This window comes from Bubalus bubalis, chromosome 4 (assembly GCF_019923935.1).
Source record: "Bubalus bubalis isolate 160015118507 breed Murrah chromosome 4, NDDB_SH_1, whole genome shotgun sequence".
Lineage (NCBI taxonomy): Eukaryota > Metazoa > Chordata > Mammalia > Artiodactyla > Bovidae > Bubalus > Bubalus bubalis.
This window is the reverse complement of record NC_059160.1, coordinates 16,975,165-16,993,473: the sequence shown is the minus strand read 5'-3', so window position 1 is coordinate 16,993,473 and position 18,309 is coordinate 16,975,165. Positions and strand designations below refer to the sequence as shown.

Genomic DNA, 18,309 nt, shown 5'->3' with positions numbered 1-18,309 from the left:
ATAACAAGTCTATTATGATTTCACATGTATTTCTCATAATTCTTGATGGTGAAAGATTCCCAGAATTTCTTAGGTGACTTGATTGTGAGAAGTTGTCCATAGATGAGTTTGAATATTAAGAAAGTTCAGAGAGTCATAGAAGAGGGACGGGCTGGTCCTAGCCATCTTTCTTGAAAGACTAGGATTTATCAAGGGAGAGAATGAGTTTTCAGTGGGAGTATGCAAATCAGCTGAGTTTTATTACTTTCTACTAGACACGGGGATGTAAGACATGGGAATCTTAGCAAATACTAAGAAATGATGATAATTTAATGTGTTTTAATCCTACATATATGCTAACTGCGTATTCCTTTCTTATTTGGATTCTTGAGAAATGGCTAGCATGCAGTAAAAAAAAGGAGAGGGAGAGAAAGAGAGCAGAGAGCAAACAAGCCATTTGTAATTTAGAGATTCCCAAATGCAAAAACCTCAATATGGATGAAAGATAGACAGACTTGAGGAAAATATTTGTCCAAGTTTTTGACAGATTTTATCGACTGTGCTCCTCCCATCTGGCCACCCAACCCTGCTACCCTTTCCCATTTTACCCACTGCAGACAAGAGAACAATCTTAAAAGCTACAAATGGATGGAAAGGAGACTCTGAAAGGGAAGAACATCTGTAGGAGTGGAGTGTGGGTGGGGTGTGTGGTAGGTTAAACTGGGAGTGGATGGAGTATAAAACTGAAAGAGATCAAACTGGTCTGATGGGGAGTTCGGTCACAGGCTACTCTTTCTAATTAAATAATTTTTACTCAACACCTTGTTAGTTTCTGTATTAATCCCACCAGATTATTAATTTAGAAAGAACAAATATTGCTTACATGTTATTGTAGATAGCCTGACACATGTTAGACACTCAAATATATTCAGAACAAAGTCTTATACACATCAGGATAGTCTCCCAAGACAAATTATTATTATTTCTTTTTTACTTTATATTTGCTTTCAAATGGAAAAGTAAGTGTGTGAACATTGCAAGAAAATTTATGAACTAGGATGATGTGAGGGGCTAAGTTATTAAAAATAATAAAACCAACCATGTTCTTATATAACAATAGAGAGAATGGGGCAGAATATAAATATCTAACAGACACAAAGACATACACGCACAGAAATTTAGTATTTGAAGAAGGTGATACTTTATATCACTAGAGAAGATAGACTGCTCAATAAATAGTGCTGAAACACTTTTTGGCCCCCATTTTCCAGGCTTAGTCCATTTGCAAAAGAGACATCAACCTGAGCCATAGGAGGGACCTGAGGGGCCAAGTTGTCAGGAAAGGATTCTCTCTGCACCTATGCCTGAGCCTGGGAGAACCCTGATTTTCTGGACCTCAGCTTCTGCTTAGGGCCCTTTGTCCCAAAGACTATCTCACTGTTATAGCTTTGGGGCTGGATTTTATCCAGGGAACCACGAGAGCATGAGGGACCAGGTGGATTTTCAACATTGTTCATGTAGATCACATCCTTATTTCTCTCCCTCTGACCAAGGTGGCCTCCTCTCTTCTCCTTGTAGCTGTGATGCATCTGCCTCCAGACCAACTCTCAGCCCTCTGACCTTCAGCCCCACCTGACCCTGGACCCTCTGGCTCTTCACTCATCACTCTGGACTCCTACTGGTTTGACTGGAACAGAGAACTGTGTGGCCTGAGGTGTAGGAAATATCCTTGTTGGGTGAGGGATGTGGCCTCTCAGAGATCCACAAAGATCAATATCTTCCTGGAAGACCAGACCTGCCCTGGACCCTTGGGCTGCCCATTCCCCTCTGAAAGCCAGAGGGGATCAGTGTGACCTTTCCATCAAGGTGAAGCAAAGGCCAAGGAGAGTGGGTCCCTAGAGGCCCAGTAATAGACCCTCTGATTGGGAAATGAAATGGAGAGAGAGGAGAGGCTACAAGGGAGTCGTATCTGAATCCTCCGCAGAGGTCTGATATTTAAGTAGGAGGATGTTATTTGAAGGCAATATTGAGAATCTATTTTCATGTGGTTTATTACAAATACAAGCACCTTTTAGAGTCTGTTATATTCATGAATTTTGACCGATGTTGGGAAGTAAATCACAATAAAACAATGCCCTTATCTTTTTAGAAGTGCAGGAGAAAAACAAGTAGACAGTTTAAAGCCCTCCAAAATGTTTATGAGAGACTTGGATAATCAAAGAAAGGGAAACTGCCCTTTCAGAGGGCCATTTATTTGTATGAATCAACTGCAACAAAGGCAAAATGAAACTGTGGTCAGATTTATCCTTGTCTGGTCTCTTGCTGTACAGACATCCTGTGTCCTAGGGCACACGTAGCATCCTCCACACCACACCTGGACCCTCAGTGCTGCTCAGAGAACCTCACAGGTGCCTTTGTCAGCTCCCATTGCCCTTCCATCCCTCCAAGCTATGATAACTCTCTTCCAGCTTGTCCCCTTACTTCTATTCCTATCAAATAAACTCCCAAGTGCAATTCTCTTACATCACTGAAATCATCAGGTGTAAACTATATAATCTCTTACTATAAAACACAGAATCAATATTTCATTACCTCCACCTTTGATGTGTCAGTACATGGCTAAGTGTTCTTTCAAAGTTTGGTTTATGCAGATGTTTTAAAAGAAAACATGGATAAAGAATCTTTTCTAATAACAATGGAAGGAGAAGCTATGACTCAGAGCATTTCACCAGAGAAATTCATTTCACCAGAACTCAGGACAGTTCTCTGGTCCTACCAGCCAAATGGCTATGAATATTTACATTTAAATTTGTAAAGGAGACTTGAAATTTGGCATAAATCCATAAATTGCTTTCTGACTTGTCTAATGATATCCCCTGTGCCTCCACTCCTACTGCCCTAGTGCAAAATAGTGTGTCATGGGGTAACTACGGAAACAACTCCACCCAGGGAGGTGCACCCTCATTCTTGTCCCTCCCTCCTATGGGTTCACTGTGCAAAGGGGTCTGTGAGTGGTGATTTGCAAGTATTTCACTCTTCCAAAAATTATATAAAAAATTATGAGGATCAATTATAATTGGAAATAATAGAGTAAACTCTGTCAGGTAAGATCACTGGAAAAGAAATATCAGAGACAGACAAGAGGAAAGTAGTGAAGCCCATCACTCAGAGATAAATGTGCCCTCAGGGAGGATGGGTAGATGTCTTAGACCTCTCTAACTCAGTCATCTTCTATCGCCAGGTGATCAGACACCAACTTCCTTGGAACTTACTACCTTCTCAGCCCATGGGCAATGCACTGACCGTACCTGAGCAGACGACCCCAGCATCCTCTACATGTCTACAGTCGTGCTGCCCCCAGCCCTGGGAAGGGCACCTCCATACGTGGGACTCCTTTCCTCCGCAGTTCAGTTCATCCAGCCAGATGGGCCCTGATCCCTGACCTAATTCAGCAAATTGCAAGGCATTGAGGGCTTGTCCACAGCCCAGCTGCCTGCACACCACGCGGGCATCGTCCAGGTCCCAGCCGTCATCACAGATGGTGCCCCAGGAGCCCTGGTCAAGGATCTCCACTCTCCCGGTGCAGGGACCTCCTCCGTCCACCAGGCGGAGCTGTCTGCTGCCTAAGGAGAGAGAAATGAGACAATAGGGGGTTGACAGGGGCGTAGGGGCCTGGGATAGGGTGGTGGGGATGAGAAGAATCTTCTGGTCTTGAGTCTCCTTTGAGGCTGCAGAGCCTGCTGGTTGAGACACGGAGTTTTTGCACTCCGGCAAGCACCTGGGTCTGGTATCTTATAGCAGCAATGAGAATAATAAGGTTGAAAATGGGCAAAAATAGGAAATATTACTCTACTGAGTAGTGTGAGACAGATGATGTTATCCAAGTCCTATTGGTATTAACCTTCTGATTTGTTGAGTTCTGCATTATTGTTTTTGAGTCACCAAGTCGTTTCCAACTCTCTTGCGACTGTATGGACAGTAGTCTGCCAGGCTTCTCTATCCATGGGATTTCCCAGGCAAGAATACTGGAGTAAGTTGCCATTTCTTCCTCCAGGGGATCTTCCCAGCCCATTGATCAACCAGGCATCTCCTGCACGGGCAGGTAGATCCTTTAACACTGAGCCACCAGGGAAGCCAGACAAAGGTCTGTCTAGTCAAAGTTATGGTTTTTCCAGTAGTCATGTATGGATGTGAGATATGGACTATAAACAAAGCTGAGCACCGAAGAATTGATGCTTTTGAACTGTGGTATTGGAGAAGACTCTTGAGAGTCCCTTGGACTGCAAGGAGATCCAGTCAATCATAAAGGAAATCAGTCCTGAATATTATTGGAAAGACTGATGCTGAAGCTGAAACTCCAATACTTTGACCACCTGATGGGAAGAACTAACTCATTGGAAAAGACCCTGATGCTGGGAAAGATTGAATGCAGGAGGAAAAGGGGACGACAGAGGATGAGATGGTTGGATGGTATCACCGACTCAATGGATATGAGTTTGAGCAAGCTCTGGGAGTTAGTGATGGACAGGGAAGCCTGGCATGCTGCAGTCCATGGGGTCCCAAAGAGTCAGACATGACTTAGTGACTGAACTGATTGATAAATAAAAAATAAAAATTTTAAACATTCTAGAGAAAAATAAAAATGGTAATGAAAGCTATCATAAAGTCTTCTAAAATAATTTTAAATATTTACTGGTTTTTCACTCCCTGAATCTAATAACAAATATAAAAACAGACATACAGACATCTACAAATGTGTACACACACACACACACACACACAACCCTACCTGAATTAAAGTTTCACTAGAGGAAGGACTTTGCATATCTTATTTACCCTGTGATTCTATTAAGAGAGTGCCTACATATTGTATGCACTCATTTGACAAGATTCAACTAGTATGTATATGGAGAACCTTTTCTAAACACCATGATAGTTGCTTAATAAGTATTTATTGAATGAATGTGTAGATGAATAAAATTCATGAAATAGGAGTCCTTTAGCTTCATGCTAATCAGTGAGATATTAATAGTAAAGCAAATATAAATTAAAGGTAATGTTTTGTGATAATAAATAGTGCATATTAAAAATAAATTTAACTTACCACACAGCATTGCTATTAGGTAGGCATTGTTGGGTTTCCCCAGTGGCTCAGTGGTAAGGAATCTGCTAGAAATGCAGTAGATGCAGGTTTGACCCCTGGGTCAGGAAGATCCCCTGGAGAAGGAAATAGCAACTCACTCCAGTATTCTTGCCTGGGAAATCTCATGGATAGAAGAGCCTGGCAGGCTACAGTCCATGAAGTGGAAAAGAGTTGTCCATCTGTTTGTGACCCATGGACCATAGCTTGAGAGGCTTCTCTATCCATGGGATTTCCCAGGCAAGAATACTGGAGTAGGGTTGTCATTTCCTCCTCCAGGGGATCTTCACAACCCAGGGAGGGAACCCACGTCTCTTATGTCTCCTGCATTGAAGGGGATTCTTTACCACTAGCATCACCTGGGTTAATACTGTATCTTATATTAGAAAGTTGGTAACAAAATACACCTTACAAGTTCTTATCACAAGAAAAAAGTAAGGGCTTCCCTAGTGGTCCAGTGGTTAAGAATCCACCTTGCAATGCAGGGGACACTGGTTTGATCTCTGGCCCAAGAAGATCCCACATGCCACAGGGCAACTAAGACTGTGTGCCACAATTACTAAGCCTGTGCTCTGGAGCCCTTGACCCAGAACTACTGAGCCTGTGTGCACCAACTACTGAAGCCCTCATGCCCTGGAGCCAGTGTTCCACCACAAGAGAAGCCTGCACAGCACAACTAGAGAAAGACTGTGTGCAGCAAGGAAGATACAGCACAGTCAAAAATAAATATTGGAAAGCTGGTAGCTATACTATCCTTAGGATAGTCAACATTTTCCAATATGTACAAATATATAAACATTATGCTGTACACCTGCAACTAATACTAATACTGTTAATGTGAATTATATGTCAACTGCAAATTTTTAAAAATAGTGTTGGAACATGTGGATTAAAGTTCCATCTTAACTTCTGAGTTAAATTCACCCATTCCAGTTCATTTTAGTTCACTGATTCCTAAAATGTCGATGTTCACTCTTGCCATCTCCTGTTTGACCATTTCCAATTTGCCTTGATTCATGGACCTAACATTCGAGGTTCCTATGCAATATTGCTCTTTATAGCATTGAACTTTACTTCCATCCCCCATCACATCACAACGGGGTGTTGTTTTCTTTTGGCTCTGTCTCTTCATTCTTTCTGGAGTTATTTCTTCACACTTCTCCAGTAGCATATTGGGCACCTACAAACCTGGGGAGTTCATCTTTCAGTGTCATACCTTTTTGCCTTTTCATACTGTTCATGGGGTTCATAAGGCAAGAATACTGAAGTGGTTTGCCATTCCCTTCTCCAGTGGACCACGTTTTGTCAGAACTCTCCACTATGACCTGTCAATCTTGGGTGGCCCTACACAGCATAGCTCATAGTTTCATAGAGCTAGACAAGGCTCTGGTCCATGTGATTGGTTTGGTTAGTTTTCTTTGATTGTAGTTTTCATCCTGTCTGCCCTCTGATGGATAGGGATAAGAGGCTAATGGAAGCTTCCTGATGGGAGAGATTGACTGGGGGGGAAACTGGGTCTTGTTCTGATGGGTGGGGCCATGTTCAGTAAATCTTTCATCCAACTTGCTGTTGATGGGTGGGGCTGTTTCCTTCCTGTTGCTTCACCTGAGGCCAAACTATGGTGGAGGTAATGAAGATAATGGTGACCTCCTACAAAAGGTCCCTGCACCCACTGCTGCACTCAGTGCCTCTGACCTTGAAGCAGGCCACCACTGACCCATGCCTCTGCTGAAGACTCCTGGACACTCATGGGCATGTCTGAATCAGTCTCTTGTGGGGTCACTGCTCCTTTCTCCTGGGTCCTGGTGCACACAGGTTTTGTTTGTCCCCTCTAAGAGTCTGTTTCCCCAGCCCTGTGTAATTTCTGGTGGTTCTATGGTAGGGTAATGGTGACCTTCTCCAAGAGGGCTTATGCAATACCCAGGTCTGCTGCACCCAGAGCCACTGCAGCAGGGCACTGCTGACCTGCACCTCCACAGGAGACACTCGGACACAGTTCTGGCTCAGTCCCAGTAGGGAAAATGACTAGACAATTCAGGTATGATCTAAATCAAATCCCTTATGATTATAAAGTAGAAGTGACAAACAGATTCAAGGGATTAGATCTGATAGACAGAGTGCCTGAAGAACTATGGATGGAAGTTTGTGATATTGTACAGGAAGCAATGATCAAGACCATCCCCAAGAAAAAGGAATGCAAAAAAGCAAAATGACTGTCTGAGGAGGCCTTACAAATAGCTGTGAAAAGAAGAGAAATGAAAAGCAAAGGAGAAAAGGAAAGATATACCTATTTGAATGAAGAGTTCCAAATAATAGCAAGGAGAGATAAGAAAGTCTTCCTCAGTGATGAGTGCAAAGAAATAGAGGAAAACAATATAATGGGAAAGACTAGAGATTTCTTCAAGAAAATTAGAGACGCTAAGGGAATATTACATGCAAAGATGAACACAATAAAAGACAGAAATGGTATGGAACTAACAGTCAGTCAGTTCAGTCACTCAGTCATGTGTGACTCTTTGCAATCCATGAATTGCAGCATGCCAGGCCTCTCTGTCCATCACCAACTCCCGGAGTTCACCGAAACCCATGTTCATTGAGTAGGTGAAGCCATCCAAACATCTCATCCTCTATCATCCCCTTCTCCTCCTGCCCTCAATCTTTCAGCATCAGGGTCTTTTCAAATGAATCAGCTCTTCACATCAGGTGGCCAAAGTATTGGAGTTTCAGCTTCAACATCAGTCCTACCAGTGAATACCCAGGACTGATCTCCTTTAGGATGGACTGCTTGGATCTCCTTGCAGTCCAAGGGACTCTCAAGGGTCTGCTCCAACAGCACAGTTCAAAAGCATCAATTCTTCAGTGCTCAGCTTTCTTTATAGTCCAACTCTCACATCCATACATGACCACTGGAAAAACCATAGCCTTGACTAGACATTTGTTGGCAAAGTAATGTCTCTGCTTTTTAATATGCTGTCTAGGTTAGTCATAACTTTCCTTCCAAGGAGCAAGTGTCTTTTAATTTCATGGCTGTAGTCACCATCTGCAGTGATTTTGGAGCCCCCCAAAATGAAGTCAGCCACTGTTTCCACTGTTTCCGCATCTATTTCCCATGAAGTGATGGGACCAGATGCCATGATCTTCGTTTTCTGAATGTTGAGCTTCAAGCCAACTTTTTCACCCTCCTCTTTCACTTTCATCAAGAGGCTTTTTAGTTCCTCTTAACTTTCTGCCATAAGGGTGGTGTCATCTGCATATCTGAGGTTATTGATATTTCTCCCGGCAATCTTGATTCCAGCTTGTGTTTCTTCCAGCCTGGCATTTCTCATGATGTACTCTGCATACAAGTTAAATAAGCAGGATGACAATATACAGCCTTGGTGTACTCCTTTTCCTATTTGGAACCAGTCTGTTGTTCCATGTCCAGTTCTAACTGTTGCTTCTTCACCTGCATATAGATTTCTCAAGAGGAAGGTCAGGTGGTCTGGTATTCCCATCTCTTTCAGAATTTTCCACAGTTTATTGTGATCCACACAGTCAAAGGCTTTGGCATAGTCAATAAAGCAGAAATAGATGTTTTCCTGGAACTGTCTTGCTTTTTCAATGATCCAGCGGGTGTTGGCAATTTGATCTCTGGTTCCCCTGCCTTTTCTAAATCCAGCTGGAACATTTGGAAGTTCACAGTTCATGTATTGCAGAAGCCTGGCTTGGAGAATTTTAAGCATTACTTTACTAGTGTGTGAGATAAGTGTAATTGTGTGGTAGCTTCAGCATTCTTTGGCATTGCCTTTCTTTGGGATTGGAATGAAAACTGACCTTTTCAAGTCCTGTGGCCACTGCTGAGTTTGCCAAATTTGCTTACATACTAAGTGCAGCATTTTAACAGAATCATCTTTTAGGATTTGAAATAGCTCAACTGGAATTCCATCACCTCCACTAGCTTTGTTCATGGTGATGCTTCCTAAGGCCCACTTGACTTCACATTCTAAGATGTCTGGCTCAAGGGTGAGTGATCCCACCATGGTGATTATCTGGGTCATGAAGATCTTTTTTGTACAGTTCTTCTGTGTACTCTTGCCACCTCTTCTTAATATCTTCTGCTTCTGTTAGGTCCCTACCATTTCTGTCCTTTTTTGAGCCCATCTTTGCATGAAATGTTTCCCTGGTATCTCTAATTTTCTTGAAGAGATCTCTAGTTTTTCCCATTCTGTTGTTTTCCTCTATTTCTTTGCATTGATCACTGAGGAAGGCTTTCTTATCTCTCCTTGCTATTCTTTGGAACTCTGCAATGAAATGGGTGTATCTTTCCTTTTCTTCTTTACTTTTCACTTCTGTTCCTTTCACAGCTATTTGTAAAGCCTCCCCAGACAGCCATTTTGATTTTTTGCATTTCTTTTTCTTGGGGTGGTTTTGATTTCTGTCTCCTGTACAATGTCACAAACCTCTGTCCATAGTTCATCAGGCACTCTGTCTTTCACATCTAGTCCCTTAAATCTATTTCTTACTTCAACTGTATAGTCATAAGGGATTTAATTTAGATCATACCTGAATGGTCTAGAGGTTTTCTCCACTCTCTTCAATTTCAGTCTGAATTTGGCAATAAGGAGTTCATGATCTGAGCCACAGTCAGCTCCCGGTCTTGTTTTTGCTGACTGTATAGAGCTTCTCCATCTTTGGCTGCAAAGAATATTATCAATCTGATTTCAGTGTCAACCATCTGCCAAGAGAAAGCACTGGACCTAACAGAAGCAGAGGATATTAAGAAGAGGTGGCAAGAATACACAGAAGAACTATATGAAAAAGACATTCATGACCCAGAAAACCATGATGGTGTGATCACTCACCTAGAACCAGACATCCTGGAATGTGAAGTGGGCCTTAGGAAGCATCACTATGAAAAAAGCTAGTGGAGGTGATGAAATTCCACTTGAGCTATTTCAAATCCTGAAAGATGATGTTGTGAAAGTGCTTCACTCAATATGCCAGCAAATTTGGAAAACTCAGCAGTGGCCAAAGGACTGGAAAAGATCAGTCAACATTCCAATCCCAAAGAAAGTCAATGCCAAAGAATGTTCAAACTACAATTTCACTCATCTCACACCCTAGCAAAGTAATGCACAAAATTTTTAAATCCAGGCTTGAAAAGTACATGAATAATGAACTTCCAGATGTTCAAGCTGGATTTAAAAAAGGCAGAGGAATCAGAGATCAAATTTTCAACATCCATTGGATCATAGAAAAAGCAAGAGAGTTCCAGACAAACATCTGTTTCTGTTTTATTGACTATGCCAAAGCCTTTGACTATGTGGATCACAACAAATTGTGGAAAATTCTTAAAGAGATGGGAATACCATACCACCTGACCTGCCTCCTAAGAAATCTGTATGCAGGTGAAGAAGCAACAGTTAGAATTGGACATGGAACAACAGACTGGTTCCAAATAGGGAAAGAGTACGTCAAGGCTGTATATTGTCATCCTGCTTATTTAACTTATATGCAGAATATATAATGTGAAATGCCAGGCAGGAAGAAGCACAAGCTGGAATCAAGATTGCCAGGAAAGTATCAATAACCTCAGATACACAGATGACACCACCCTTATGGCAGAAAGCAAAGATGAACTAAAAAGCCTCTTGAAAGTGAAAGAAGAGAGTGAAAAAGTTGGCTTAAAACTCAGCATTCAGAAAACTAAGATCATGGCATCTGGTCCCATCACTTCATGGCAAATAGATGGGGAAACAGTGGAAACAGTGGCTGACTTTATTTTGGGAGGCTCCAAAATCACTGCAGATGGTGACTGCAGCCATGAAGCTAAAAGATGCTTACTCCTTGCAAGAAAAGCTATGACCAACCTAGACAGCATATTAAAAAGCAGAGACATTACTTTACCAACAGAAGTCCATCTAGTCAAAGCTATGGTTTTCCCAGTATTCATGTATGGATGTGAGAGTTGAAATGTAAGAAAGCTGAGTACCGAAGAATTGATGCTTCTAAACTGTGCTGTTGGAGAAGACTCCTGAGAGTCGCTTGAATAGCAAGAAGATCCAACCATCCAACCTGTCCATCCTAAAGGAAATGAGTTCTGAATATTCATTGGAAGGAATGATGCTGAAGCTGAAAATCAAATACTTTGGCTACCTGATGTGAAGAACTGATTCATTAGAAAAAAACCCTGATACTGGGAAAGCTTGAAGGCTGGAAGAGAAGGGGATGACAGAGGATGAGATGACTGGATGGCATCTCTGACACGATGGACATGAGTTTGAGTAGGCTTTGGAAGTTGATGATGGACAGGGAAGCCTGGCAAGCTTCAGTCCAATGAGTTGCAAGGAGTTGGACACCATTGAGTGATTAACTCTACTGGTCTTAGCTTCATTTTGTGGACCCATGTTAAATTAATTACTTAAATATGAAAATATAAAATCTCACTATTATCATTCTATGGGTTTAAGACAGACACAGAAACAGACAGTAATTCACCTGCACATGAGATGTAGGCTTCCTCCTTTGGAGAGCATGAAGTATAATTCCAATGGTCAGAAGGACACTGCCAGAGAGAAGTATCTGTGTTCCGACACCGGATTCCATCTACCCACCGGGGTCTAGAACCTTCTCTAAGAGCAACAGAAGAGTTGAGTCTTCCACTGTCCCCACAGCCAAGCTGACTGCAGATGATGGACACAGTGATGTCTTCCATGGGGCTTCGGCAGACACTGCCCCAGGTCCCATTGTAGAAAACTTCCAGCCACCCAGCACACTGCTGATCCTCGCTCACCATTCTGAGGGCCAGGAACTCTAAGTTCAAAAGGGAGGAATCAGGACTGGTGAAAACTTCACTCAGTGCTCTTGGTTTTCGTCTCTCCCAGAAATAGTGGCCATTCATCCCTGAACCAGCTGAGGAGATACCCATTAAGTGATAAGACTGAAAGTTGTCTCCCTTTTACCTGACCTTGTCCATTTGTGTCTATATTTTTAAACATTTCTACCACCATGATGTAGTGAATATGAACAGAGAAGAGCAACCTGGGCACCTGTAGGGAGGGGAGCTGAATTCTGCTTCCTGACAAAACCTCTAAGACAGTGTGAAAGGGATGTGATATGATATTGGGGAGGTGGCAGAATAATGAACCCTCAGATGTCTCATCCAAATCCCTGGAACCATGAATATGTTACTTTACCTGGCAAAAGGGATCTCACAGATGTGATTAAGGTTAAGAATCTTGGGATGGTGAGATTAATTAACCCACAATTGGAATATTGTGGATTAACTATGTGAACCTAGTCTAATCTCATTCTTGTTGGGTTGGCCAGAAAGTTCCTTTGGTTTTTAAGTCAAAATAAAAGACATTTTTTATGTTCACCAAGAACTTTATTGAACAGCATATTCATCATTTTGTTCCACTACCGTCTACTGTTTTCAGGCAACTTCATAATTCCCTCTTCCCAAAACTTTTATCTTTCCAAGCAAAGAACTATTCCAAGTGTGTTTTATAGTCTTCCAGGGAATTTAAATTTTTTCCATTAAGAGAATTTTGTAAAGATCTAAATGAATGGAAAGCTGAAACTGCAATGTCTGGTAAATACAGCTGATGAATCAGAACTAGCCAAACTATGGCAGTTTTTGTCTGGCCTACAAAGACGTATGTGATCTTGTATTATCCTGATGGAAGATTATGCATTTTTGTTAGATTAATTCTGAATGTTTTTCATTAAGTGCTGCTTTCAGTTGGTCTAATGGGGAACAGTACTTGTTAGAATTACATTTTGGTTTTCTGGAAGGTACTCTCTTAATAGAGGACTCCTTTCCAATACCACCACATACACAACATCACCTTCTTTGGAAGAAGACTGGCCTTTGGTGTGGTTTGTGGTGGTTCATTTTACTTGTGCCACAATCTCTTCCATTCCACATTATTGTGCAGTATCCACTTTTCATCACCCATCACAATTTTTTTTAAAAGCAAAACGTTTTCATTATGTTTAAGTAGGGAATCTCATGCAGAAATACTGCCATGAAGGTTTTTTTTCACTTATGTGAAACTCAAACATCAAAGCAATTAATATAACCAAGCTGGTACAAATGACTTTCAATGCTTGATTTGGATATTTTGAGTATGTTGTCTATCTCTTGCATGGTTTAACATTGATTGTCTTCAAATAATATCTCAATTAGATTGCTATCAACTTCAACTGGTCTACCCTACTGTGCAGTACTGTTCAGTGAGAAATCTCCAACACAAAACTTCATAAATCACTTTTGATGAATGTGATCAGTCACCACACTTCCATACACTCTACAGATTTGTTTTGCATTTCAGTTGTGTTTCTAACATTTCTTGAAATAATAAAGCATGATATGCTGAAAATGTTGTTTTTTTCCCTTCTGTTTTCAATATTAAAATGGCTACTCAAAAATTCACCAATTCTGATTTTTTTTTAAAGATGCATGTTGATATGATAGCTGCCACAAAACAATCTAACAAAATTGTTTCAAACGAAGTGAAAGACAACTAAGTGTTACTAGACCATCTTATAGGAAAAAAAGAAGGAACCTTTTGGCCAAACCAATAGAAGCACTCTTTCTTGGCTCTGACTCCAGGGAGGTATGACTCTGGATAATGGTTATAGATGTGCAGCATTGCTGGTCTGATGATGGATGAAGGGGGGCTATGAGCCAAGGAATGCAAATAGTTTGAAAAAAAAACTTGATATAAAAAACGGGATTCTCCACCAAAGCCTCAGAAGTGATGTGGCCCTGCTGAAATCTTAATTCCAAGAGGGAGATCCTGTTGAACATCGACCTACAGAACTCTAAGGCAATAAATATATGTTGTTTTAAACCACTGTGTGGTAATTTATTACAGAAGCAAACAGAAACTAGTACCATGGACTTAAGATTTTCTTCCCACATGTAAGGCAAGGTGAATCCTACTTTCAACTGGAAATTCTAAGAAATGGCTCTGCCAGGAAACTCTGCTGAGAAGAAAGGACTAGAAGGTCCGCTGCTACAGGAGGACATGAAAGCACCTAGTCTTTATGTCTGCTGGAAAGACCGGATCCATGGGAGGAAGCTTTCTTCTCTGGTCCTTTCAGCATCTCTCCCTCAGGGCTCAGACCCCCATCCTCCAGGGCCCCACCCCTCCCCCAAACCGTGGACAGGGTGGAGCCCGAACCTGAGCAGATGACCCCCGCGTCCTGCTTGTGTCTGCAGTCGTGCCGCCCCCAGCCCCGGGAAGGGCACTTCCACACGTGAGACTCATTTCCTGTGCAGTTCAAGTTGTTCAGCCAGATGGGTCCTGATCCAGCCCCAAAGTGAGCAGACCCCATGGCATTGAGGGCTTCTCCACACCCCAACTGCCTGCACACCACGCGGGCATCGACCAGGTCCCAGCCGTCATCACAGATGGTGCCCCAGGAACCCTGGTCAAGGATCTCCACTCTCCCAGCGCAGGGACCACCCCCATCCACCAGGCGGAGCTGTCTGCTATCTGAGGAGAGAGAAATGGGACATTGGGGCGTTGACAGTGGCGGGGGCGGGGAAAAGGTTCTTCTGTTCTGTGGGACTTTCACCTGAGCAGTAGGGGACACTCTCTTTTGAGGCTACAGAGCCTACTGGTTCAGACACGGAGTCGTTGCACTGGGGCAGCACCTGCGTCTGGTTTCCTGTAGAAACAGCAATGATCAGAGGGTTGGTGGATTGAAGAACAGGAAATTGAATTAAGCTAAATAATGACCTAGTGATGAAGTCTGAAATAAACAATGTAACAGTAAGGTTATCATAATCTTAGGGCTCACCTTCTCTAGGGAGGGTTCTGCTTCTGACAGTGCCACAATTGGTTTCAGCCAACCATTGCACTAAGAATAAGTTAAATCAGCTCTTTTGTCTCTAAATCTATCCATAAACAGGAAAAGTAAAATAAAATATTTCCCAAAGGGATTCTACCACTTTTTCATCTACAATGTCTGTTACTAAAAACAATACACATATAAAAGAAATCTCATAGAAAACCAGGAAGAAACAGACATTAGAAAGAATTTCCCAAAGTTATTCAGCTGCTAGAGTTATCTGATGGAGAATTTAAATAGCCTCCTAGAATTAATTGACAAAAGAAATTGACAAAATAACAACAAATAAAAATTCTAGAGCTGAAAAACTTAACAGCCGCTATTAAGAAATAAAGGGTAAGAGTTTCAACACATTAGCTTGGCATAAGGTAGAAACAGTAAACAGAAGATCAGAGGACAAATAGTCTTCTATTTAAAGATGCATGGGCCTCTAAATAAGAGATCATGTAATAAGTGTCCTGGTTGTTGTTGCTGTTGTTTAGTCACTCAGTCATGTCTGATACTTTTAAGGATCATATGGACTGTAGTCTACCAGGATCCTCTGTCCAGGGGACTTCTCAGGCAAGAATATTGCAGTGGGTTTCCATTTCTTTCTCCAGGGAATCTTCAAGACCCAGGGGTGGAACTTGTGTTTCCTGACTTGGCGGGTGGGTTCTTTACCACTGAGCCACCAGGGAAGCGTGTCCTGGTTATATTGCTATATAATAAATGTTCCCATAAAACTTAGCCACTTAAGCAAAAAAATATATACTTCATTTTGCTTGAGATTTCCTGGGTAAATAATTTGGGAAGGATCCCACTTGGCAGTTCTGTCTTAGAGACTTTCGTGTGGTTGCACTTAGATGTTATCTGGAGCTGGAGTCGTCTGATGACTTGACTGAAGTGTGATTACATAAGGAAATCCCTTGAAGCATTTTAGGGATAAAGAGACATCATGTTTGCAACCTAACTCAGAAATATTTTACATATTCATGGAGAAATGTGGTGGGAGGGGGACAGAGAATGAAAGACAGAAACAGAGATAGAGAGAGATGTCAATTGGGGGGAGAGAATAAAGCAGAATACTAACATTGGGAAATCCAACTAAAGGTCTTCTGGATTCTTATATTATTCTTACACCTTTTCTGTAAGTCTTAAATTACATTAAAATTTAAAAAAAGGAAAAGTAAAAACAAGTCAGAGATAAATCATTCCTAGGACACTTCCACTAAAAGTAATACTTATAACATCAAAAACATAAAATGCCTAGGAGAAAAACCTAGCAGAAGATGAGCAAAACCTCTGAGAGAAGTTGGAGACCTAACTGAATGGAGGGATATGTGTGTGTGTGTATATATATATATATAGCCAATGAATTGGAAGATTCAGTATCATCAGTCAATCACCTCAAATTTCTGTGTAGATTAACTCTAATCTCAAACAAAATACATTTATGCTTTTTTTTTAATGAAAAATGACAAGCTGAGGGATGTCTCTCCTGGCCAGTGTCTGAGAATCAACCATGCAATGCAGAGGAGTCAGGTTCAATCCTTAGTGTAAGAACTAAGATCCCACATGCCACAGAGAATCTCAGCAAGAGCCTCACAACTGGGCAGTCCATGTGTCATAACAGAAGATCCCACAAGATATAATGAAGATCCATACACTGCAACTAATGCCCAACACCGTCAAATAAATACATATGTTTTTTAAATGAAAATCTGATTCCAAAACTGGAATAAAATACAAAAGAACAAGAATGACCAACACAGTTGACCAAAAAAGCAACAAAAGTAGAAGAGTTAACAATATAAAGAAACTCTTATACATTAAAATTATCCAGACTTACTATAAAGTTACTATAATTAAGAAAATGGAGTATTGATGCAAGGATAGAGAAATGATACAATGGAATAGAATAGAGAGTCTTAAAAAAGACTCAGACATATGCTCTTCTTATGACAAAGGTGGCACTGCAGTGGGGAAAAGTCTTTTCAGAAAAAGATTCTGAGTCAGTCTGATGTCATATGAAACTTGATCTTAACTTACATAGATATCAGTTGCAAAAGGGGTGCACAATTCCGTGCAAGAGAAAAATAATTAAACTTCTATGAGATACTCTTGGAGAATGTTTTTATGGTCTTGGAGTAGACAAAGTTCTTTTAAAAGAATATAAAAAGCATTAAATGTAAAGGAAGAAGTTAGTAAGCAGCAATCTCTTAAAATTAAGAGATTGGCTCATCAAAGGACACCATACCATAAAGAAAATGAAAATGAAAGACCATAAGTTAAACACACAAGATAAATAACATGTTTGCACCCAAAGTCATTGTCATAGTAAGTTGTAGCATCATTTTTGTAATAGTCAAGAATAGGAAACAACTCAAATCTCTACTATCTATTGTGGAATGGATCAATTCATGGTCGTGTGATCATTCAAAGACATATTCTATAGTAATAAAAATTAATAAAATGCTTCTATAAGCAACATCATGAGTGAATCTCAAATATAATGGTGATGCAATGTTATACACAAAAGAAAACATACTGCATAATTTTATACACAGTTCAAAAAACAATAAAACACTCTATGGTAGTAGAAGTTAGGAAGGCAGTTTTAGCTGAAGAGGAGGGAGACACAGTCATGGGGAATGAACAGTGACTGTGATGCTGGGAATGTTCTTTTTGCTGATCTGGGTACATGACTGAAGTCTACACTTACTGCTTTTACATTATTTTCTATGATTATATTTAAATAATAGTGTTATTTAAAAATACATTATTTCCCCTTACCACTTCTTGCCCTGAGTTGGAAAATGAATGAACAATGAGAAATGAAATGAAATGAACCACATTTCACCATGAAATATCTGACTTTTGATGCCAGTTTCCTGTCACTCTCTGCTCTACAGGACATTTCACTCCAGGAGCATCCTGAATACAGGTACCCCTTCACCCTCTCTTACCTGAGCAGATCACAGAGGCCGTGTTGCCATGGGAACAGTCAGGACCACCCAGGGCAGTCACAGGACAACTCCACAGGAAGGACTCCAACCCAGAACAATGAAATCGGACTGTTGAGATCTGATCACTTCCTTCCACAAAGTGTGGTCCTCTAGGGGTGGAGATGGCGACTCCACAGTTGAGCTGACGACAGACAACATTGGCATTGGCCAGACTCCAGTGGGAGGCACAGAGTGCTCTCCATCGTCCAGAAATATTCATCTCCACCTGCCCCTCACACTGAGAGGAACCATTTGTCATGAGTCGGACTTCTGTGTACATTGGTAGAAGAAGACAGGGTTTCAACAGTTTTATTTTCTCACCTGAACAAGGTAAGTGGAGAGGTTATAAACCTGACCTTCATC

At 41.2% G+C, this 18,309-nt stretch overlaps 2 protein-coding genes across 2 annotated transcripts in view; both read right to left on the bottom strand.

Annotated features, from left to right (window-relative positions):
• LOC102402808 (antigen WC1.1) overlaps positions 1 to 18,309 on the bottom strand; it is a gene marked incomplete in the record, with an annotated part of 1,152,186 nt that overhangs the window by 1,003,497 nt on the left and 130,380 nt on the right.
• LOC112577663 (antigen WC1.1) overlaps positions 1 to 18,309 on the bottom strand; it is a 50,844-nt gene that overhangs the window by 13,932 nt on the left and 18,603 nt on the right. The window contains exons 4-8 of the mRNA XM_044941023.2: positions 17,908 to 18,216; positions 14,687 to 14,779; positions 14,290 to 14,604; positions 11,597 to 11,911; positions 3,288 to 3,602 (exon numbers count right to left, since the gene is read on the bottom strand). Of these exons, the coding sequence (XP_044796958.2) occupies positions 3,288 to 3,602; positions 11,597 to 11,911; positions 14,290 to 14,604; positions 14,687 to 14,779; positions 17,908 to 18,216 (1,347 nt within the window). The remainder of the gene's footprint in view (positions 1 to 3,287; positions 3,603 to 11,596; positions 11,912 to 14,289; positions 14,605 to 14,686; positions 14,780 to 17,907; positions 18,217 to 18,309) is intronic.